Source organism: Hyla sarda, chromosome 3 (genome assembly GCF_029499605.1).
Source record: "Hyla sarda isolate aHylSar1 chromosome 3, aHylSar1.hap1, whole genome shotgun sequence".
In the NCBI taxonomy this organism is placed as follows: domain Eukaryota; kingdom Metazoa; phylum Chordata; class Amphibia; order Anura; family Hylidae; genus Hyla; species Hyla sarda.
The window spans coordinates 337,683,672-337,702,196 of NC_079191.1; the positions used below are offsets into that span (position 1 = coordinate 337,683,672).

Genomic DNA, 18,525 nt, shown 5'->3' on the forward strand with positions numbered 1-18,525 from the left:
TGCAGTCCATTGTTCATGAGCAGGGGTTCTGTATGGTAACGCACAGTGCAGTCCAAAATTACTCCGTTGACCGAGGAAATGTAGAGCGGCTTGGCGAGACGGGTCACAGGGATGTTGAACTTATTAACAAAAGAGGCCAAAATAAAATTTCCCGCAGAACCAGAGTCCAAGAAGGCCAGAGCTGAGAAGGAGGAGTTGGCAGAAGGAGAAATCCGTACGGGCAAAGTGAGACGTGGAGAAGAAGACTTCAGACCAAGAGACGCCACTCCCACGTGAGCTGGGTGCGTGCGTTTCCCAGACGGGGAGGACGAATAGGGCAATCCACCAAGAAATGTTCGGTACTAGCGCAGTACAGACATAAATTTTTATCTCTGCGGCGAGTCCTCTCCTCATGGGTCAGGCGAGACTGATCCACTTGCATAGCCTCCTCGGCGGGAGGCACAGGGGTAGATTGCAAAGGATACTGTGAGAGAGGTGCCCAGAGTGGTGTGGCCCATGACAGGGCCTTCCCAGACAGGAGACCACGGCATAGTCTAGAGTCCCCATCAAATTTGTCCGGCAGGGACAAGCGGAGGTTAGGAGCGGCCACTCGCTGCCGAGGAGGTGCAGGAGCCGGCGGAGGAGATGGTTGTTGCTCTAGCTGTGACTGAAGTTGCTGTAGCATGGCGGTCAATTGCGACAGCTCGTGACCTTGTTGGGCGATCAGTTGGGATTGCTGGGCGACCACCGTGAATATGTCAGCGTGACTTAGCAGCGGCACCTCAGCAGGATCCATGGCCGGATCTACTGTTAGGATTCGGCAGGCTGGATGTGGATCCTCTGTGTCAGCAAGGGATTGGCGTGGACCGTGCCGGCAGACCGGTTCTAAGTTGCTACTGGTATTCACCAGAGCCCACCGCAAAGCGGGATGGTCTTTCAGCGGCGGTAGCAACCAGGTCGTATCCACCGGCAACGGCTCAACCTCTCTGACTGCTGAGATAGGCGTGGTACAAGGGATTAGGCCAGAGCAAGGTCGGACGTAGCAGAAGGTCAGGGCAGGCAGCAAGGATCGTAGTCAGGGGCAACAGCAAGAGGTCAGGAACACTGGCTTGGGATACACAAGGAACGCTTTCTCAAGGCACAATGGCAACAAGATCCGGCAAGGAAGTGAGGGGGAAGTGAGGTTAAATAGACAGGGAGCAGGTGGAGACTAATTAGACAGATTGGGCCAGGCACCAATCATTGGTGCACTGGCCCTATAAATCTTAAAGAGCCGGCGCGCGCGCTCTAGGGAGCGGGGCCGCACGCGCCGGGACAGCACAGACGGGGAACGAGTCTGGTAAGCGAGCCAGGATGCGAATCGCGAGCGGGCGCGTCCCGCATCGCGGATCGCATCACGGCTAGGGACATTATCGCAGCGCTCCTGGTCAGCGGGTCTGACTGGGGCGCTGCGAACAGGAGAACGCTGCGAGCGCTCCGGGGAGGAGTGGGAACCCGGAGCACTCGGCGTAACACTTTCCTAACCAAATACTGTAAACTTGTGTTTGATTTGTAACATATATATATATATATATATATATATATATATATATATATATTATTATTATTATTATTATTATTATTTTTTTTTTTTTTTTTTTTTATCTAGCCCTGATAATAGTCCAGAAATTAGTAGTGGATATCCGGGACAATAATTTTATGTATATTTTTAAGCTATTGTTTCCTTTTATCCCTTTGACATTTGGCACACTGCAGTTAACCCCTTAAGGACTCAGCGCATTTTGGCCTTAAGGACTCAGACAATTTAATTTTTACGTTTTCATTTTTTCCTCCTCGCCTTCTAAAAATCATAACTCTTTTATATTTTCATCCACAGACTAGTATGAGGGCTTGTTTTTTGCATGACCAGTTGTCCTTTGTAATGACATAACTCATTATACCATAAAATGTATGGCGCAACCAAAAAACACTATTTTTGTGGGGAAATTAAAAAGAAAAACACAATTTTGCTAATTTTGGAAGGTTTCGTTTTCACGCCGCACAATTTACGGTAAAAATTATGTGTGTTCTTTATTCTGAGGGTCAATACGATTAAAATGATACTCATTATTACATACTTTTATATTATTGTTGTGCTTAAAAAAAATCACAAACTTTTTAACCAAATTAGTACGTTTATAATCCCTTTATTTTGATGACCTATAACTTTTTATTTTTCCGTATAAGCGGCGGTATGAGGGCTCATTTTTTGCGCCATGATCTGTACTTTTTTTTGATACCACATTTGCAAATAAAAAACTTTTAATAAAAAGCACCGGAGAACCCCTTTAACCCCTTAAGGACGCAGGACGTAAATGTACGTCCTGGTGCGGTGGTACTTAACGCACCAGGATAAGATGCCTGATCGCGGGAGTCCCGCCGCTGGGGACCCCCGGGATCTTGCACGCGGCACCCTGTTTGTAATCAGTCCCCGGAGCGCGTTCGCTCCGGGTCTGATTACCGGCGACCACACGGCCGGCGGCGTGACGTCACGCCTCCGCCCCCGTGTGACATCACGCTCCGCCCCTCAATGCAAGCCTAGGGGAGGGGGCATGACAGCTATCACGCCCCCTCCCATAGGCTTACATTGAGGGGCAGAGCGTGAGGTCACACGGGGGCGGAGGCGTGACATCACACGCCGCTGGCCGCGTGGTTGCCGTTAATCAGACCCGGAGCGAACACGCTCCGGGGACTGATTACAAACGGGGTGCCGCGTGCAAGATCCCGGGGGTCCCCAGCGGCGGGACTCCCCCGATCAGGCATCTTATCCCCTATCCTTTGGATAGGGGATAAGATGTCTAAGCCCGGAGTACCCCTTTAACTGTCCATATCAGGTTATAATTTATGAATAGAGTCTTAGCTCTGCTAGCTCTGTTGGAATCCCACTACAAAGTATTGGTCTGTTCTGAATAGAAATCAATATATCCTTTATAGCCAATCAGTTTAATTATGAATAGGTGAGTCGGTAACTCTATGCTAGCTATAATCTTCATATTTCTTCTTCATTCAAAAAGAAAATCACCTTTCAAAATCATTGACTCATGTTTTTATAGAATAAAAGTCTATAATCTTTTACAGTCTTCTTTTACAATTCTTCATTTCAATCTTTTATTCCTATCTAATTATTGTGGCAATTTCACCATTCTATACAAATATAGATTCATTGCACAATTAAAATTATTAAACCTGCTCTATGATTTTCTATTCGTGGGCTGTGTCCTTGAAGGGCACATATTATTTTACACCCTTTTGACATTTCAGGCTATATGGATATTACATTTTCTTGTCTGTGTATTTTATGGCTTAGAAATTGTCTGTACTTTTGGAGCAAAAATAGTCTGATAAAATCATCTGGAACGTTTGTACTTTTGAAGCAAAAATAATCCAAAAAGTCGGGTGAAGAGAGGCAGCGGCGCCTTTGTTCTGCTACAAGAGCACAGCGCTCACATGCTGGCAGTGACATTAGCATATTCATGGCAGAGGTGGGCAGAGCGGAGGAGGAGGGAAGTGAATTGGCTCTTCACCTTCATTGCGCATAGCAGCGCAATAGCAAGTGGAGGTTAAAGTGACATAACTCTGGCAATACTGTACTTAATAAAGTAAGTATGATTCTATTTATTGCTGTTCACCTGCACTATAACCCAGTATATTGAGTTTAAATGGGTACTCTCATAAAAAATAAAAAAAATTATTAAATAGATTATGTAAAAAGAAAAATGTTTGTAGTATATTTTATTTTAAAAAAAATCATGTTATACATGTTTTTTTTTTACATTTGAAAACCTGGCCACTAGGTGTCACCCTATATGGCTCAGGATTACTTTTCCTCCCCTGACGTTGATCACGTTTGGACCAACGCTGGCCGGGCAGCGGGGCACAGCGTGGTCCGGAATGCACATTCACATGAATGAGGAGAGGGAGATGCAAGGGACGGGGATATTAAAATTTTTGCGCACCGTGCGTGCACGAGCACTTTGCTCGCTCTCTGTCTGTTTCCTATACAGGCAGAGAGCGAGCAGAGAGCTCGTGCGTGCGCAAAATTTAAATATCCCTCACCTCATTCATTGCAGCGCGCAAGTGGCAGGAGAGAGAGGAGACGGGCAGAAGCGAGCCCCGACCAGGCTTCAGATGACGATGCACCTGCCGGGGCCGTCCGCTTCCTGCCCTCCACAGAGAGCTCAACTCTGAGCTACTGAAGCTGATCTAAAAAAGGTATTTTTATGGGGATTTTGAAAAAATAAATACAGGGATAGATGTAGTTAAGTGTCAGGGACAGATGGGGAGGGGGATCAGGGAAATTTAAGTTAGTGATAGCTACTCTTTAATGTGGGTGTAAGTTTCCCTTTAGGCTATTACATCAAACAACAGTATCAAATATTAACAATCATGATTCCTCTGTCTAAAGAAGATACAAGGGTTGCTAACCAGGACCAGGTATGTAGGAAACTTTTGAAAAAGCTGATGGATATTGTATAGGGAATTGGGTGCCCAGGGGACACTTTAACATTCCTTTTAGAACAATAGACTGGAGGCGATCCAACTGACTTCTATGGGAAAAGTTTTCTAGGTATGCTCTGTGCAGATGCTTAGTGGCCAGAATAATAACTGCAAGATTTTAGGATTTTTCATAATATAGAAAGTAAAAATATGGAATACCGTATAAACTCGAGTATTAGCTGTTCCGAATATAAGCCGAGGCCCCTAATTTCCCCCCAAAAACCCAGGAAAACCTATTGATTCGAGTATAAGCCTAGGGTGGGAAATACATCATCCACCCCATCATCATTCCCCACCCCCCGGTCATCATCCCGCCCTCCTCTGTCATCATGCTGACTCCCACTGTCATCATCCAGACGCCCCCCCCATCCCTCCTGTCATCATTCAGACCCCCCTGATCCCCAGATCATACAGATCCCCGTTGCCCCCATATCATTATCCAGATCCCCCTCATATCCCACGTCATCATCCAGACCCCACTCATCCCCTCCATCATAAAGATCCCCCTTGCCTTCCATATCATTATCCAGATCCCCCTCATATCCCCCCTGTCATCATCCAGACACCCCTCTCTTGTTGTCTACTCACCTCCCCAGTTGCAGCTCTGTGGGTCCTTCCCTAGCAGCCGTCCAACGTCGCTGCAGGGAACGTCCGACTTCTAGTGGGGAGGGTAAGCCGGTTAGGCCAACAATCTTGACCGAGAGGCCCTCTTCTCCGCAGTGGGCTGGCCCCGGACTAGTGACGCTGCATTGACGCCGTCACATAGGGATGCCCCTGCATGGCGTCAATGCAGCGTCACTAGTCCAGGGCCATCCCGGAGCGGAGAAGAGGGCCTCCTGGTCAAGATGGACAGCCCAGACCGGCTCACCCCCCCCACTGGAAGTCGGACAGTCCCTGCAACATAGATGGGCAACGATGGACGGCCGGGCCCATCCCCTCGCCACCCCCACCGGTATGCCTGCAAATTATTTTTTTTTCCCCATCACTCGAGTATGAGCCGAGGGGGACGTTTTTGGCACGATAAATGGTGCTGAAAAACTCGGCTTATACTCGAGTATATACGGTAGACAGAAAGTTTGAAAAAGATTATTATTTTTTTTAACCAAAATATGTCAAAAAAATTAAACAAAGAGTCATTTTCTAACGACACATTTCAATTTTTATACCTTTACATTATTGTGATTATAAACACAACTGTTATTTCATCCAACTTTTGACATGCCTCACATATATAACAAAATTTCAGATTGGTTGTAAGTTATAGCCGGTAGAAGGGCTCAGCACTGCTCTTCACTCCCTAGCTCGGTGCGCAGTCCCACTAATTACAGGAGATTACTTTACAGACTATAATGGAGCCCACCTCTGACAATCATTTGGATTGAGAGCCGAGCTAGGGAGTGAAGTACGCTGCTGAACCCTTCTTCCAGCTACAACAAATGATCCGAGGGGGTCTCAGCACTAAGACCCTGACCAATCTAAACTTTTGACAAGTCTGTGTGAAAGTTGAATCAAATAACAATCCCAGAACAGCCTTGGGTCCCCCAAGTTTCCATCTTAAGGAGCAGTTATGATAGATTTTGACAATGCTTACATTTCTTATAGTGTGCGCTTTATTTCCCCACAGTTATACACAATGATGAGGGATGTGGCACAGGCTGTACAGCAAAATACAGCGGGGCTACCCAAGAGAAGGCATGCAGGTATTATTAAATCTTTCCACTGTATAGAATGTTGTGTAGAAACATCTGTGCAGGTAATTGGGAAGTACTTTAACATTCATTTGGAAGAAACATTATCTTTGTTATACAGACGCAGAGGTAAAATTGGTCTTCATAAACAGCATAGCGTTCTTCTTCCTTGCTCTGATATATTATCTTGTTATAATTTTAAAAGTCATGTTTCTATATCCTGGGAAATGAAGTAAATTGCCCTAAATAAAAGTCATTTATTTTTTTATGTGGAATGGCACATACCAATGAGACAAAATGTTTTAGGATGATGGATGTTTGCATTGATTCCTTTTTTATATGCTCATTAGGAAGGGTTGAAGAAAGCCAATATGTTTTCATGTCCTAGTCACCACAAGTTCCAGCTTCATTATAAAGCTAATGCATAGATGATATAAAGGACTGCCTCATTCTATCGCTATTTTGTTCTCTTACAGTACGTAAAGTCTTGTTTGCCAAGATCCAATGAAAATGACAGCTTTGTCTGTAAGTCACAATGCCAAAGAAAGACTCTAAGTAAAACAAATGATCTACTGGCAACCTCTGGAACTTTCCAAATATATAATTTTTATGGATCTACAATATGAAATATGGGACACTCCTAGGAATCTTTAGGAATCCTGATAGCTTATTTAGTAGAGGAAATGGACACTATTAGTCACAATAACCTTTCCAATTTAGAAAATGACAGAAATGTCCCTGCTGTTCTTTATAAATATAACAGAGAAAAATGTTATAATTTACTGTGACACTAGGTGGTTCTGCCTCATGGCATCTAAGTAACAAAAATATTAGGTAGAAAAATACAATAATTATCATTCTGAAAAAAATATTACATTAGTTTCCTCTATTAGAAGCACTACTTAACCGGAAAATAATATCTTAAAGTCTAATACTGCTATGTCCTGACCTAGAGGAGTCTTAATGATGGCTATGAACAAACAGGGCAATATCGATGATATCCAGTGTATAATCTGTGACCTAACCTCTATGTCTACAAGATCCCTTCTAATTCTATAAGGATTTTTACCACCCTAGGCAAAAGCTAATTTTGTCGCCACTCATTGACTCCTCCTATTTACACGCCCCTTTGACATGCCCCTTTTACGCTCTCCATACATTGCAAAATTACCAAGCTACCAAGGCATACAGGGATATGTAGTTCTGCACTGAACTTAAACTAAAAGTCAGTAAGCTCTCCATTTATAACAAAACTACAAGTTCCAGCATGCTTTGACATGCTGGGAGTTGTAGTTTTGCAACCACCTGGAGAGCCAGAGGTTTGAGATCAGTGCTCTACAATGACAACATACTTCCAATGAATGAATAAACAGAAAACACAGGAGCAGGTTACAAGCTCACACTATAGGGGTGATCCATTTCCGTTTCTCTACCTACTCTTTGTGCTCCAGAGTGGGCTCCAGTCTCTTGCAGCACTTACCACCCCATCAATAGAGGCACAAGACGCTGCTGTCCTTGCACTGCAGTAACTCCACCTCTCGATCCCAGTCATCAGACCTGTCAGTCTGGCTGTGGCGTCAGCGGTAACTTAGTGTGAAAATCATATGGTCGTGTCAATGTTCTGCGCTCCTCTACCTGGCTGCCTGCTGTCAGGAGCACAGCACTGTGAGTCTGTGTGATAAATGATCATGCTGAGGAGGGGAAGTTCTGCACTCCTCTATCTGGCTTTGCTGCTGGCTGTCAGGAGGGCAGCATTTTCACATCACATACACAGTACAGCGCTGCGCTCCTGACAGATTCACAAAAAAAAAAACTGTGGCTGTGGCGGTGCCCTCTTCAAGAAGGAACTCTAGGCAAGAGCCTACTCTGCCAATGGGTGGCACCGGCCCTGCCTTTATTTTACCATTAAATGTATTACATAGCAAGAAAATAATTATTTTGAGGCCGAAAATTCTTTTGCATTTTTTTTACTTTGAAGCTCTCTGCGTATAAGGAAAATAGACATTCCAAATAAATTATACATTGATCCACATACACAATATGACTACTTTATGTTTGCATCATAAAGTTGACATGTTTTTACTTTTGGAAGACATCAGAGGGCTTCAAAGTTCAGCAGCAATTTTCCAATTTTTCACAAAATTTTCAAAATCGGAATTTTGCAGGGACCAGTTCAGTTTTAAAGTGGATTTGAAGAGCCTTCATATTAGAAATACCCCACAAATGACCCAATTATAAAAACTGCACCCCTCAAAGTATCCAAAATGACATTCAGTAAGTGTGTTAACCCTTTAGGTGTTTCACAGGAATAGCAGCAAAGTGAAGGAGAAAATTCAAAATCTTCATTTTTTACATTCACATGTTCTTGGAAACCCAGTTTTTGAATTTTTACAAGGGGTAAAAGGAGAGAAATCTTGCTAAAATGTGTAACCCAATTTCTCTTGAGTAAGGAAATACCTCATATGTGTATGTCAAGTGTTCGGCAAGCGCAGTAGAGGGCTCAGAAGGGAAGGAGCGACAATGGGATTTTGGAGAGTGAGTTTTTCTGAAATTGTTTTTGGGGGGCATGTCACATTTAAGAAGCCCCTATGGTGCTAGAACAGAAAAACAAAAACACATGGCATACTATTTTGGAAACTACACCCCTCAAGGAACGTAACAAGGGGTACAGTGAGCCTTCACACCCCACAGGTGTTTCATGACTTTATGTCAAAGTTGGATGTGTTAATAAATAATTTTTTTCACTAAAATGCTAGTTTTCCCCAAAAATTTTTCTTTTTGCAAGGAGTAATAGGAGAAAATGCCCCCCAAAATTTGTAACCCCATCTCTTCTGAGTATGGTAATACCCCATGTGTGGACGTCAAGTGCACTGCGGGCGCACTACAATGCTCAGAAGAGAAGGAGTCACATTTGGCTTTTGGGAAGCACATTTTGCAGAAATGGTTTTCCAGGGCATGTCGCATTTAGGAAGCCCCTATGGTGCCAGAACAGTAAAAAAAAAACACATGGCATACTATTTTGAAACTACACCCCTCAAGGAACGTAACAAGGGGTACAGTGAGCCTTAACACCCCACAGGTGTTTGACGACTTTTCGTTAAATTTGCATGTGTAAATGAAAAAAAAAATGTTTCACTAAAATGCTAGTTTTCCCCAAAATTTTACATTTTTACAAGGGGTAATAGGAGAAAATGCCCCCCAAAATTTGTAACCCATCTCTTCTGAGTATGGTGATACCCCATGTGTGGACGTCAAGTGCACTGTGGGTGCACTACAATGCTCAGAAGAGAAGGAGTCACATTTGGTTTTTGGAAAGCACATTTTGCAGAAATGGTTTTTGGCGGGCATGTCGCATTTAGGAAGCCCCTATGGTGCCAGAACAGTAAAAAAAAAAAAACAAACACATGGCATACTATTTTGGAAACTACACCCCTCAAGGAACGTAACAAGGGGTCCAGTGAGCCTTACCACCCCACAGGTGTTTGACTACTTTGGATGTGTAAATGATTTTTTTTTTTTTTTTTTTACTAAAATGCAGATTTTTCCCCAAATTTTAAATTTTTAGAAGGGGTAATGCCCCCCAAAATGTGTAAACCCATCTCTTCTGAGTATGGTAATACCCCATGTGTGGACGTCAAGTGCACTGCGGCGCACTACAATGCTCAGAAGAGAAGGAGTCACATTTGCAAATTTTGCTGAAATGGGGGGGGCATGTCTGTCGCATTTAGTGCCAGGACAGCAAAAAAATTTTACATTTGTAAATACATTTCTTTGGAATAAGGACATACCTCATATCTGGACCGGTCACAGGAGAACAGGAGTGCAGTCAGGGGCCTTGAGCTTCGAAATCGCTGCCTGTGGAGCCAGAGCAGTGGGACCCCCCCTCAAGGGGCATTACATGGGGTAATTAATAAAGGTTACATGGTAAGTTACTAAAATGGGGTACAGTGTGACATAAAATTATAAAACAGGTTATGTTCCCAGAATGATGACCCAGAGCATAGCCAAAACTAAAGAATATGCCCACCCCAAACCCTATGCTCTGAATCATCATTCTGGGAATGTGATGTGTGTGGCCGTCCCTAACCTGTTGCCTCAAACCTGTTGTCCCTAACCTGTTACCCCGCTCAGGTGGAGAGAGAGCGCTGCGCATTTGAGGGAACATAAAAAGTCCCGATGATAGTGACTCAGTGACCCATGACCCGTTTTTTTGAAAAAATACCCCCAGAGGTCTTATCAGTTTATTTATTTATTTTTTTTGCTGCAAATTTCTTTGGGGCAATTTAGTGGTTTTATGGGGTAAAAATTTGGAATGTACTCTGGACTTGGTACATTGGGGTCAAATTATGGAAAATTCTAATGAAAAGGGAAAATTTAGTACCGCATGGAAGTGTGATACTCCCTGAAGCAGTTTTTAATGCAGAGGCCCAGATGATCGGGGCAAGTGTCACATTGATAGGTTGTGTCCTTCCGTATCCCCCTCCTGTGACACACTCTGCATTTTTTCTGGGTTCGTACCTTCTTTCCAGTGTGGGGGATCTCATCTGGAAAGTGTTGGCCTGGGACGATCCTGGCACCTATTACTTCAGTTCCTTCTGAACTCCGGCCTGCTCTTTCCCGGTCAGCAAAGATCAGGGCCTTTAGGACTTCTTCTTGGAACTGGAGGAATGTCCCTGTGCTGCCAGCGTTCTGGTACAGTACAAAAGAGTTGTACATGGCAACCTGTACCAAGTAGACCGCAACTTTCTTGTACCATACCTGTGTTTTCCGCTTGGCGTTATATGGCTTCAGGATTTGATCAGAAAGATCAACTTCCCCCATATACCGATTGTAGTCCAGAATACAATCGGGCTTGAGGACCGTTGTTGTGGTACCTCGCACAGGGACAGGTGAGCTGCCGTTGCCATGAATTGTGGTAAGCATAAGGACATCACTCTTATCCTTATACCTGACCAGCAACAGGTTTTCATGGGCAAGGGCACGGAATTCACCCTTGGGCATAGGTGTCTGCAGAAAATTTAAAGAGAGGCCTCTCTGATTCTTCCGCATGGTCCCACAAGCGGACGTGGATCTGGTGGCAAGGGATGTGAAGAGAGGGATGCTGGTATAAAAGTTGTCCACGTACACGTGGTAACCCTTTTCCAGCAATGGGTGCATAAGGTCCCAAACGATTTTCCTGCTAACACCCAGAGTGGGGGAACAATCTGGGGGTTCAATACGGGAATCTCGTACCTCAAACACCCTAAACTTGTAAGTGTACCCGGAGGTACTCTCACAAAGTTTATAAAGCTTCATGCCATACCCCGCCCGCTTCGAGGGAATATACTGGCGGAATATGAGTCTCCCCTTAAAATTGATGAGAGACTCATCTACAGAGAGCTCCCTAAGTGGTACGTAGGCCTCCAAAAATTTGGCCCCAAAGTGATCGATGACCGGCCTCACTTTGTAAAGCCGGTCATAGGCAGGATCACCTCTGGGTGGACATGCCTCATTATCTGCATAATGAAGGCATTTCCGAATGGCCTCGAACCGCTTCCGTGCCATGGCCATACTGTACAGCGGGGTCTGGTATAGGACGTCACTGCTCCAGTACTGCCTGACACTTGGCTTTTTGACCAGGCCCATGTGCAGCACTAGGCCCCAAAATGTCCTCATTTCGGCCGGACAGACAGCGTACCATTCATTGGACAGGGCCAAAAAAGAATGTATGATATATGTAGTGAGTGCTTGGTGTAACTATTAGATATAACAGTGTGTGATTAGAAATCACACACCGTTATATAAGGGAGGGAAAAAAATTGCGGACAAAAAAAAAAAAATGGGGGGGGGGGGGGGGGCAAATGCAGCGCCCTGAACCCTAATAGGGCCTGGGTCACACTGAAAAATTTATGGTCGACCCTTGGGGACCTATTAGGGGGTCGGGGGGGGGGATATTTTATTTTATTTTTTTACTTTTTTTTTACTGTTTCACACTCACTCCTACCTCGCCCTGGAGTGTATTCTTTCCCTGCTCTGTCCCTGCAGATGTCCTTCCTTGAGGAGGCTCTGATCGCACAGAGGGGGGGGTCCCTGGCACCTTCAAGCAGCTTTGCCCGCTTACTGAACTCAGTTAACGGGCAGAGCTGCAAGAAGATGCAGTTAACCCCTCCCCTGCCGGCTGCTATTGGCTGGACGATTGTCAAGCCAATAGCAGCGCTCCTGGGGGGGTGACGAAATCGCCACCTCCCCATAGATACAGTGGGTGATAGGGGGTGTTTTGTACATTCCCGATCACTTTGTATCTCTGGGTCATCGGCTCACACATGACCCGTATGACCCGAATCCCGGGAGATCGTTAGTGTGAATTCACTAACGATCTGCCGCGATCGCCGACACGGGGGGGTCTGATGACCCCCCTTGGCATTTGCACGGGATGCCTGCTGAACGATATCAGCAGGAATCCCGGTCCGGTCCCCGCCCGGCGCGCGGCAGGGACCGAAAATCCCACGGGCATATGGATACGTCCTGGGTCCTTAACCTCCCTGGCGGTATGATTCTGTCTGGAAATGTGTACCAAAAGCGGTACAATTTTTTTTAACTGAATTTCACATCTCCCTCCGCCCATTTCACATCTCCCCCGTCACATTCCCCTCTCCCTTGTCACATCCCCCGTCACATTCTCCCCCCTCCTTGTCACATTCTCCCCCCTCCTTGTCACATTCTCCCCCCCTTGTCACATTCCCCCCCTTGTCACATTCTCCCCCTTCATGTTACATTCCCCTCCCCCTGTCACATGCCCCCCCCCTTGTCACATCCCCCCTTCATGTCACATTCCCCTCCCCCCGTCACATCCCCCCTTCATGTCACATTCCCCTCCCCCCCTGTCACATCCCCCCCTGTCCCATTCCCCCCCCAGTCACATTCCCCCCCTTGTCACATTCCCCCCTTGTCACATTCCCCCCCAGTCACATTCCCCCCCAGTCACATTCCCCCCCAGTCACATTCCCCCCCTGTCACATTCCCCCCCTGTCACATTCCCCCCCTGTCACATTCCCCCCCTGTCACATTCCCCCCTTTGTCACATTCTTCCTATCCCCCCCCCCCCCCCCCCCCTTGTCACCTTCTTGTCCTGCAGCAAATACACTAGGTTTGCCGGGCAGATTTCAAACCTAGTGTATTTGCTGCAGAACAAGTCCTTTCCCCTTCAGCCAATCACAGGCTTTACACCACTGCGGCCATTGATTGGCTGAAAAGTGAAAGGTCCTGTAAGATGAATAGAGCAGGGACCAGAGCGCACGGAGGGGAACGGCATCTGCAGGGACCGGGACTAGGTGAGCAAAAGGTTTTTTTATTTTACTACTTCTTCCTTTTACACTTAGCTCAGTGTTTTTCTACCAGGGGGCCTCCAACTGTTGTGAAACTACTACTCCCAGCATGCCCGGACAGCCTTTGGCTTCCCGGGGGGCCGCATCGCATGTTTTCCCGGGGGGCCGCATCGCTATATCGCATTGCTTTTGCGATATATCGTGCAGCCCGGCCGGGAACTCTGCAATTCTACCCCGAGCGTGACTCGGGGTTACCGATCCTGGCAGGGAAAATTAACCCCGAGTCACGCTCGGGATTACCGCTCAGGAGGTTAAGTAACAGAAAGTCAGGGCATATCCATACGCCCTAGGTCCTTAAGGGGTTAACCAATTATACCAAACAAGTCATAATATTCAACCGAAGGGTTAACTTGAGAGCTTTTGTTTGGTCTTGTTGCTTTGGTTACGCATATCTGGAATGGTCAGCTGACCTTGATTGGAGCACCTACTCTGGCTCCATATAAGCTGGTAGTCTACTCCCAGTCTCTGCCTGCTAAAGGGCTCAGTTTGTACTCTAGCTAGCATTATACTGAATCTGTTATATCTGGCTTTTTGACCCTTTGGCTCCGCTCTCTGACTATTCTCTCTGGTATTAGTGATTTTGTACACTGACAACTCATGGCTTGACACGGATAGTAGACATTTGACTTGTTGTGCGAGTGTGTTAGTTTCGCTTTGTTAGTCTGTCTGTTTCCTACTGTTCCTTGACTTGAGTCTGTATTATTGTAGTTTATTGTTTTGACTTTTTGATTGTCCCTCACTTATTTAGGAAGGGACTGTCTCCGTGGTTGTGTACCTGTTATTTAGGACAGGTACGCAAGTAGGAAGTGGGCTAGAATAGTGTGCACTCCTTCCCTGCCCAGTCCTGATACATTTTTATATAGAGGTTAAAAGCCTGTCATTAACTGACACATAAACAGCTGTGTAGGAGGCTTTAAGATCATCCAAACTCATTCAAAGGTCAGGCTGTGGAAGATAGTTTCATTTCACCAGTCTCACACCATGAGCACAGCAACAAGACACAAGGTAGTTATAGTGCCTCAGCAAAGTCTCTCCCATGTCAATGGGAATTTTCAAGATGTGCTGTACAAGGTCTTTTAACTTCTCAGGACTGCGCCAAATAAAATTTGTGTGTTTTCATTTTTACCTCCCTGTCATCTAATAGCCAAAACACTTATTGATCTACAAACCCATACGTGAGCTTTTTTGGCGTGGCTAATTGTACTTTGTAATGATAACACCCTTAATTTTTCCATAAAACATATTACAAAAGCAAAACAAAGTATCTGCAAGATTAAAGGAGATCTGCAGCAGTATAAAACGTATCCCCTATCCGCAGGATAGAGGATAAATGTTTGATTACGGGGTGTCTGACCCCTGGTGCCCCCGCGATGTCCCATATGGTGACCCGGCACTGCCGCGAATCTGCACTCACTGAGGTCGACAGACATGCCCCCTCCATTCATCTCTACGGGAGAGGCAGGGATGCACGAATGCTGCATCTCCACCTCTCCCATAAAAATAAATGGAGGGTCGTCATGCTGTGGCCCACACACCTCCTGTTTGGTGAGAACCGCGGAACCAGGGCCCCATATAGGAGATCTTGGGGGTCCCTGCAGTCAGACCCCTGCGATCAAACACTTATCCCTTATACTGCAGATAGGGGATAATTTAAATACCACTGCATATATCCTTTAATTTGCAAAAACAATGTAATTTAGCTTTTTTTTTTTTTTTTTTTACATCGTTCACTGTACAGTCAAACTGACATGTTACGTTGATTCTTCAGGTTGGTACGAATACAAGGATGCCCAATGTATATATTTTCTATTACTACTAGTTTTAAAATATTTTAGCTTTTTGAGGTAATTACTTTTCTGTGCAGTTCAGTTCTGAAGCTCCCATTAAAGTCAATTAGAGCTTCAGAGCCAGCACGCCTGCACTGTTCATTATGAAGAGGATTCTTAGTGTTTTCTGATATGTGCCTCTGCTCCGGTGATATCTTTAAAAAAAAAAAAAAAAAGTATATGCTAATAAGAGCTTGGTGCACTGTGACGTCGGTCATTAAAGGGGTATTCCAGGAATATTTATTTATTTATTTGACTATGCTACAGGGGCTGTAAAGTTAGTGTAGTTCATAATATAGTGTCTGTACCTGTGTGTGACGGTTTTCTCATGATTCTTATGTGATTTTCACCCCAATATTTATTTTCAACAGCATACAAGATGACTGTTGTCTCAGATTTTTCTCAGGTTGCAATGCAGCCGAGAACTGACTCATTAGTCAGCTGATGACAGGTCTGCTTCAATGGGTGGAGGGATCGCTTGGTGGGAGAGAGATCAATCTGCAACTAATGCAACAGCTGTAGGCACCCTGATTGAAAACCACAGGTCTTTTGAATGGGTGAAGCTTATTTATGTTTCAATGGGTGGGGTTGCTTATGTGTGGGAGGGAGGAAAATGGAATCATGGGATTTGTAGGCAAAAGAAGAAAACAAACAGGAAATACCAGTTCACAAAAAGCTAGCCACAATGTTATGGTAATCTCACAACATAGATATTTAGCCCCAAGACAAGCGCAGATCCTTCCTAAGTATGTCCATTACTGTCTGCCAGGTACGTACTAAAATCAACTTATGGTGAATAACCCCTTTAATATTCATAGGAAGGGCTTCCCCTCCCTGTGCTGAGGCTTCTATGCTGAAAAATGGAGCTTCACTATGCAGCACAACATCTTTACATGCGCAGCTGGTATGATGTGAAATCTCTCTTGCAAGATATTTTACAGTGCACTAGAGGTGTTGAGCTGCAGAGTGGAGCTTAATTCTGCAGCATTGGAGCTGCAGCACAACGGTAGGAAGTACTTCCTATGAAAAATTATGAAGAACGTCACCGTGCACGGGGGCTCAGGGGTTTAGGAAACGTCAAGCTAGAATATCAAGAAAAAGAAAATATTGCCAGAACAGAGGCATGGGTCGGGGATCCTGAAGTATCATTTTTATCAGTGTCATCTGCACTACAAGTCTGTACCAATAGGTTAGTGCGGGTGATACTGATGACAGATTTGCTTTAAGGCTTCTTTTAAACAGGTAGACAGTGCCAATACAGGAGCACCTATTATTTGGAGTGATTGCTGGATTGTTTGTTCGTCTTTTCTTTTACACAAAAGTTACAACAATGTAAATAAAGTATAAGGAAATCTGTCAGCTTTCTCCCCTCGCACTAACCAGCTGTACTGGCTGGTAGTGCGGGGGGCGCTGATCAGTTTGATCCTTACCGTGCCTGGAGCCGCCACACTTTTCGGCCGTAATCTTGTATTTTCGGTTTGTGCAAATGAGGTGCTAACTGGCACCGGCCGAGCTAACTGGCACTCTGACGACAGTGCCGCAGGCAGTAGCGCCGCCCAGCTCATCAATATTCCTCCTCTCCCTCCGCCTCTCCCTCTTCTCCCCGCTCGGTAATGAAGAGAGAGGGGAGGAATATTGATGAGCTGGGCGGCGCTGCAGCCAGCGGCACTGATGTCAGGGTGCCAGTAAGCCCGGCCAGTGCCAGTTAGCACCTCATTTGCATATTCCGAAAATAGAAGATTTCGGACGAACGGCACGGCGGATCCGGGCACGGTAAGGATCAAACTGATCAGCGTCCCCCCGCACTACCAGTCAGTACCGCCGGTTAGTGCGGGGGGTGAAAGCTGACAGTTTTCCTTTAAAGCCACAAATAAAATGTGTCTGCCTAAAAATGTTATCATAAACTGGACGAGCACTATACAAAATAATGGCATTGTAATGTGACATTGTATATTATGTCTAAAATGTATTCCATACCTTCTGTACTCATATCAGGTGTAGGGATCCATATATAAGTCAGTCCAGCTTCATTATATATCCTGAACATGGTGTCTGGGCTCATGGGCTCAGGATACTTATTGCAGCCTTTGGAATTCTGGGTAACATCCCACTCAGTCTGGAAGTTTAGGACAGCAGTCACTTTTAATTCATGTTTCATCTTTATGGTAATGTGTTCCAGCTGTCGGGGGCAACTCCCAAGATAGATATTAGGCAGTATTCTAATTTTAAGAAACAAAAGGCATATATGTATCAACAGAAAGAAAAAACCTGCAAACCAAAAACTTACATACCATGCAAATTATTTGTATACTCCACATGTAGATAACGACAGCTGTTTAAGATGACTTTATATATATATATATATATATATATATATATATATATATATATGTATTTTTATGTTATTGCCACTTTCCTCTTTTGACAAAATTGTTATTTTTTTTTTATAATCTAGAAGGAATATTGATTTCTACAAAAAAAAAATGAAAGAAAGTGAAAATCTTGTAAGTCTTGTTTTTACACAAATCTACAGAATGTAGACATACTTTTTGCACCTTGTCCGTCAATAGGGCGTGACTTAAAATGTAAAAATGTGCACAATATTGTGCAAAATTTGAGTGCAAAATACTGATGCAAATAAAGCCAACTAATAGATGGTATAAAGTCAGCAAGAACTTTTCATAGATGCACTAAGTTTACCAAACAGCATGAGCCCCTGTGTTAAATCTGGCAAACTCTCAGACAATGTATCTACATTTCATTTTCTCCTAGTAAGTGAACATTCTGTACTGTACCTGGAGAAATGTATGGCCTGATTATCTGCAATGTGAAAGTAGAAGTCTGTGGTGTGCTTCATTTCATCAGTATGTCCAGTTGTTTCAATCCAATGCCCTATTGGACAACAGTAGACACCGTCTACTATGTTACCTTCTTCATAAATGCAACAGCGGTCATGGTGAGGTCCATTACCTAATAATGTAAAAATACATTTGTAGGATTAAATAAAATCATACACAGAAAGTACCTGAATAAAAACTAATGAAGGCAAACTAAGCTAATTTGCATGAGATACACAGAGGGAGAGATAATCAAAATGACCTGGGCCAAAAATCTTGGCAACAAACTGGCTTA

General features: G+C 44.6%; 1 protein-coding gene across 5 annotated transcripts in view; it reads right to left on the reverse strand.

Annotated features, from left to right (window-relative positions):
- EPM2A (EPM2A glucan phosphatase, laforin) overlaps positions 1-18,525 on the reverse strand; it is a 98,348-nt gene that overhangs the window by 11,424 nt on the left and 68,399 nt on the right. For all 5 annotated transcript variants that reach the window (XM_056567393.1, XM_056567392.1, XM_056567391.1 and 2 more), the window contains 2 exons: positions 18,189-18,363; positions 17,371-17,612 (listed from right to left, as the gene is read on the reverse strand). In XM_056567393.1, the coding sequence (XP_056423368.1) occupies positions 17,371-17,612; positions 18,189-18,363 (417 nt within the window). The remainder of the gene's footprint in view (positions 1-17,370; positions 17,613-18,188; positions 18,364-18,525) is intronic.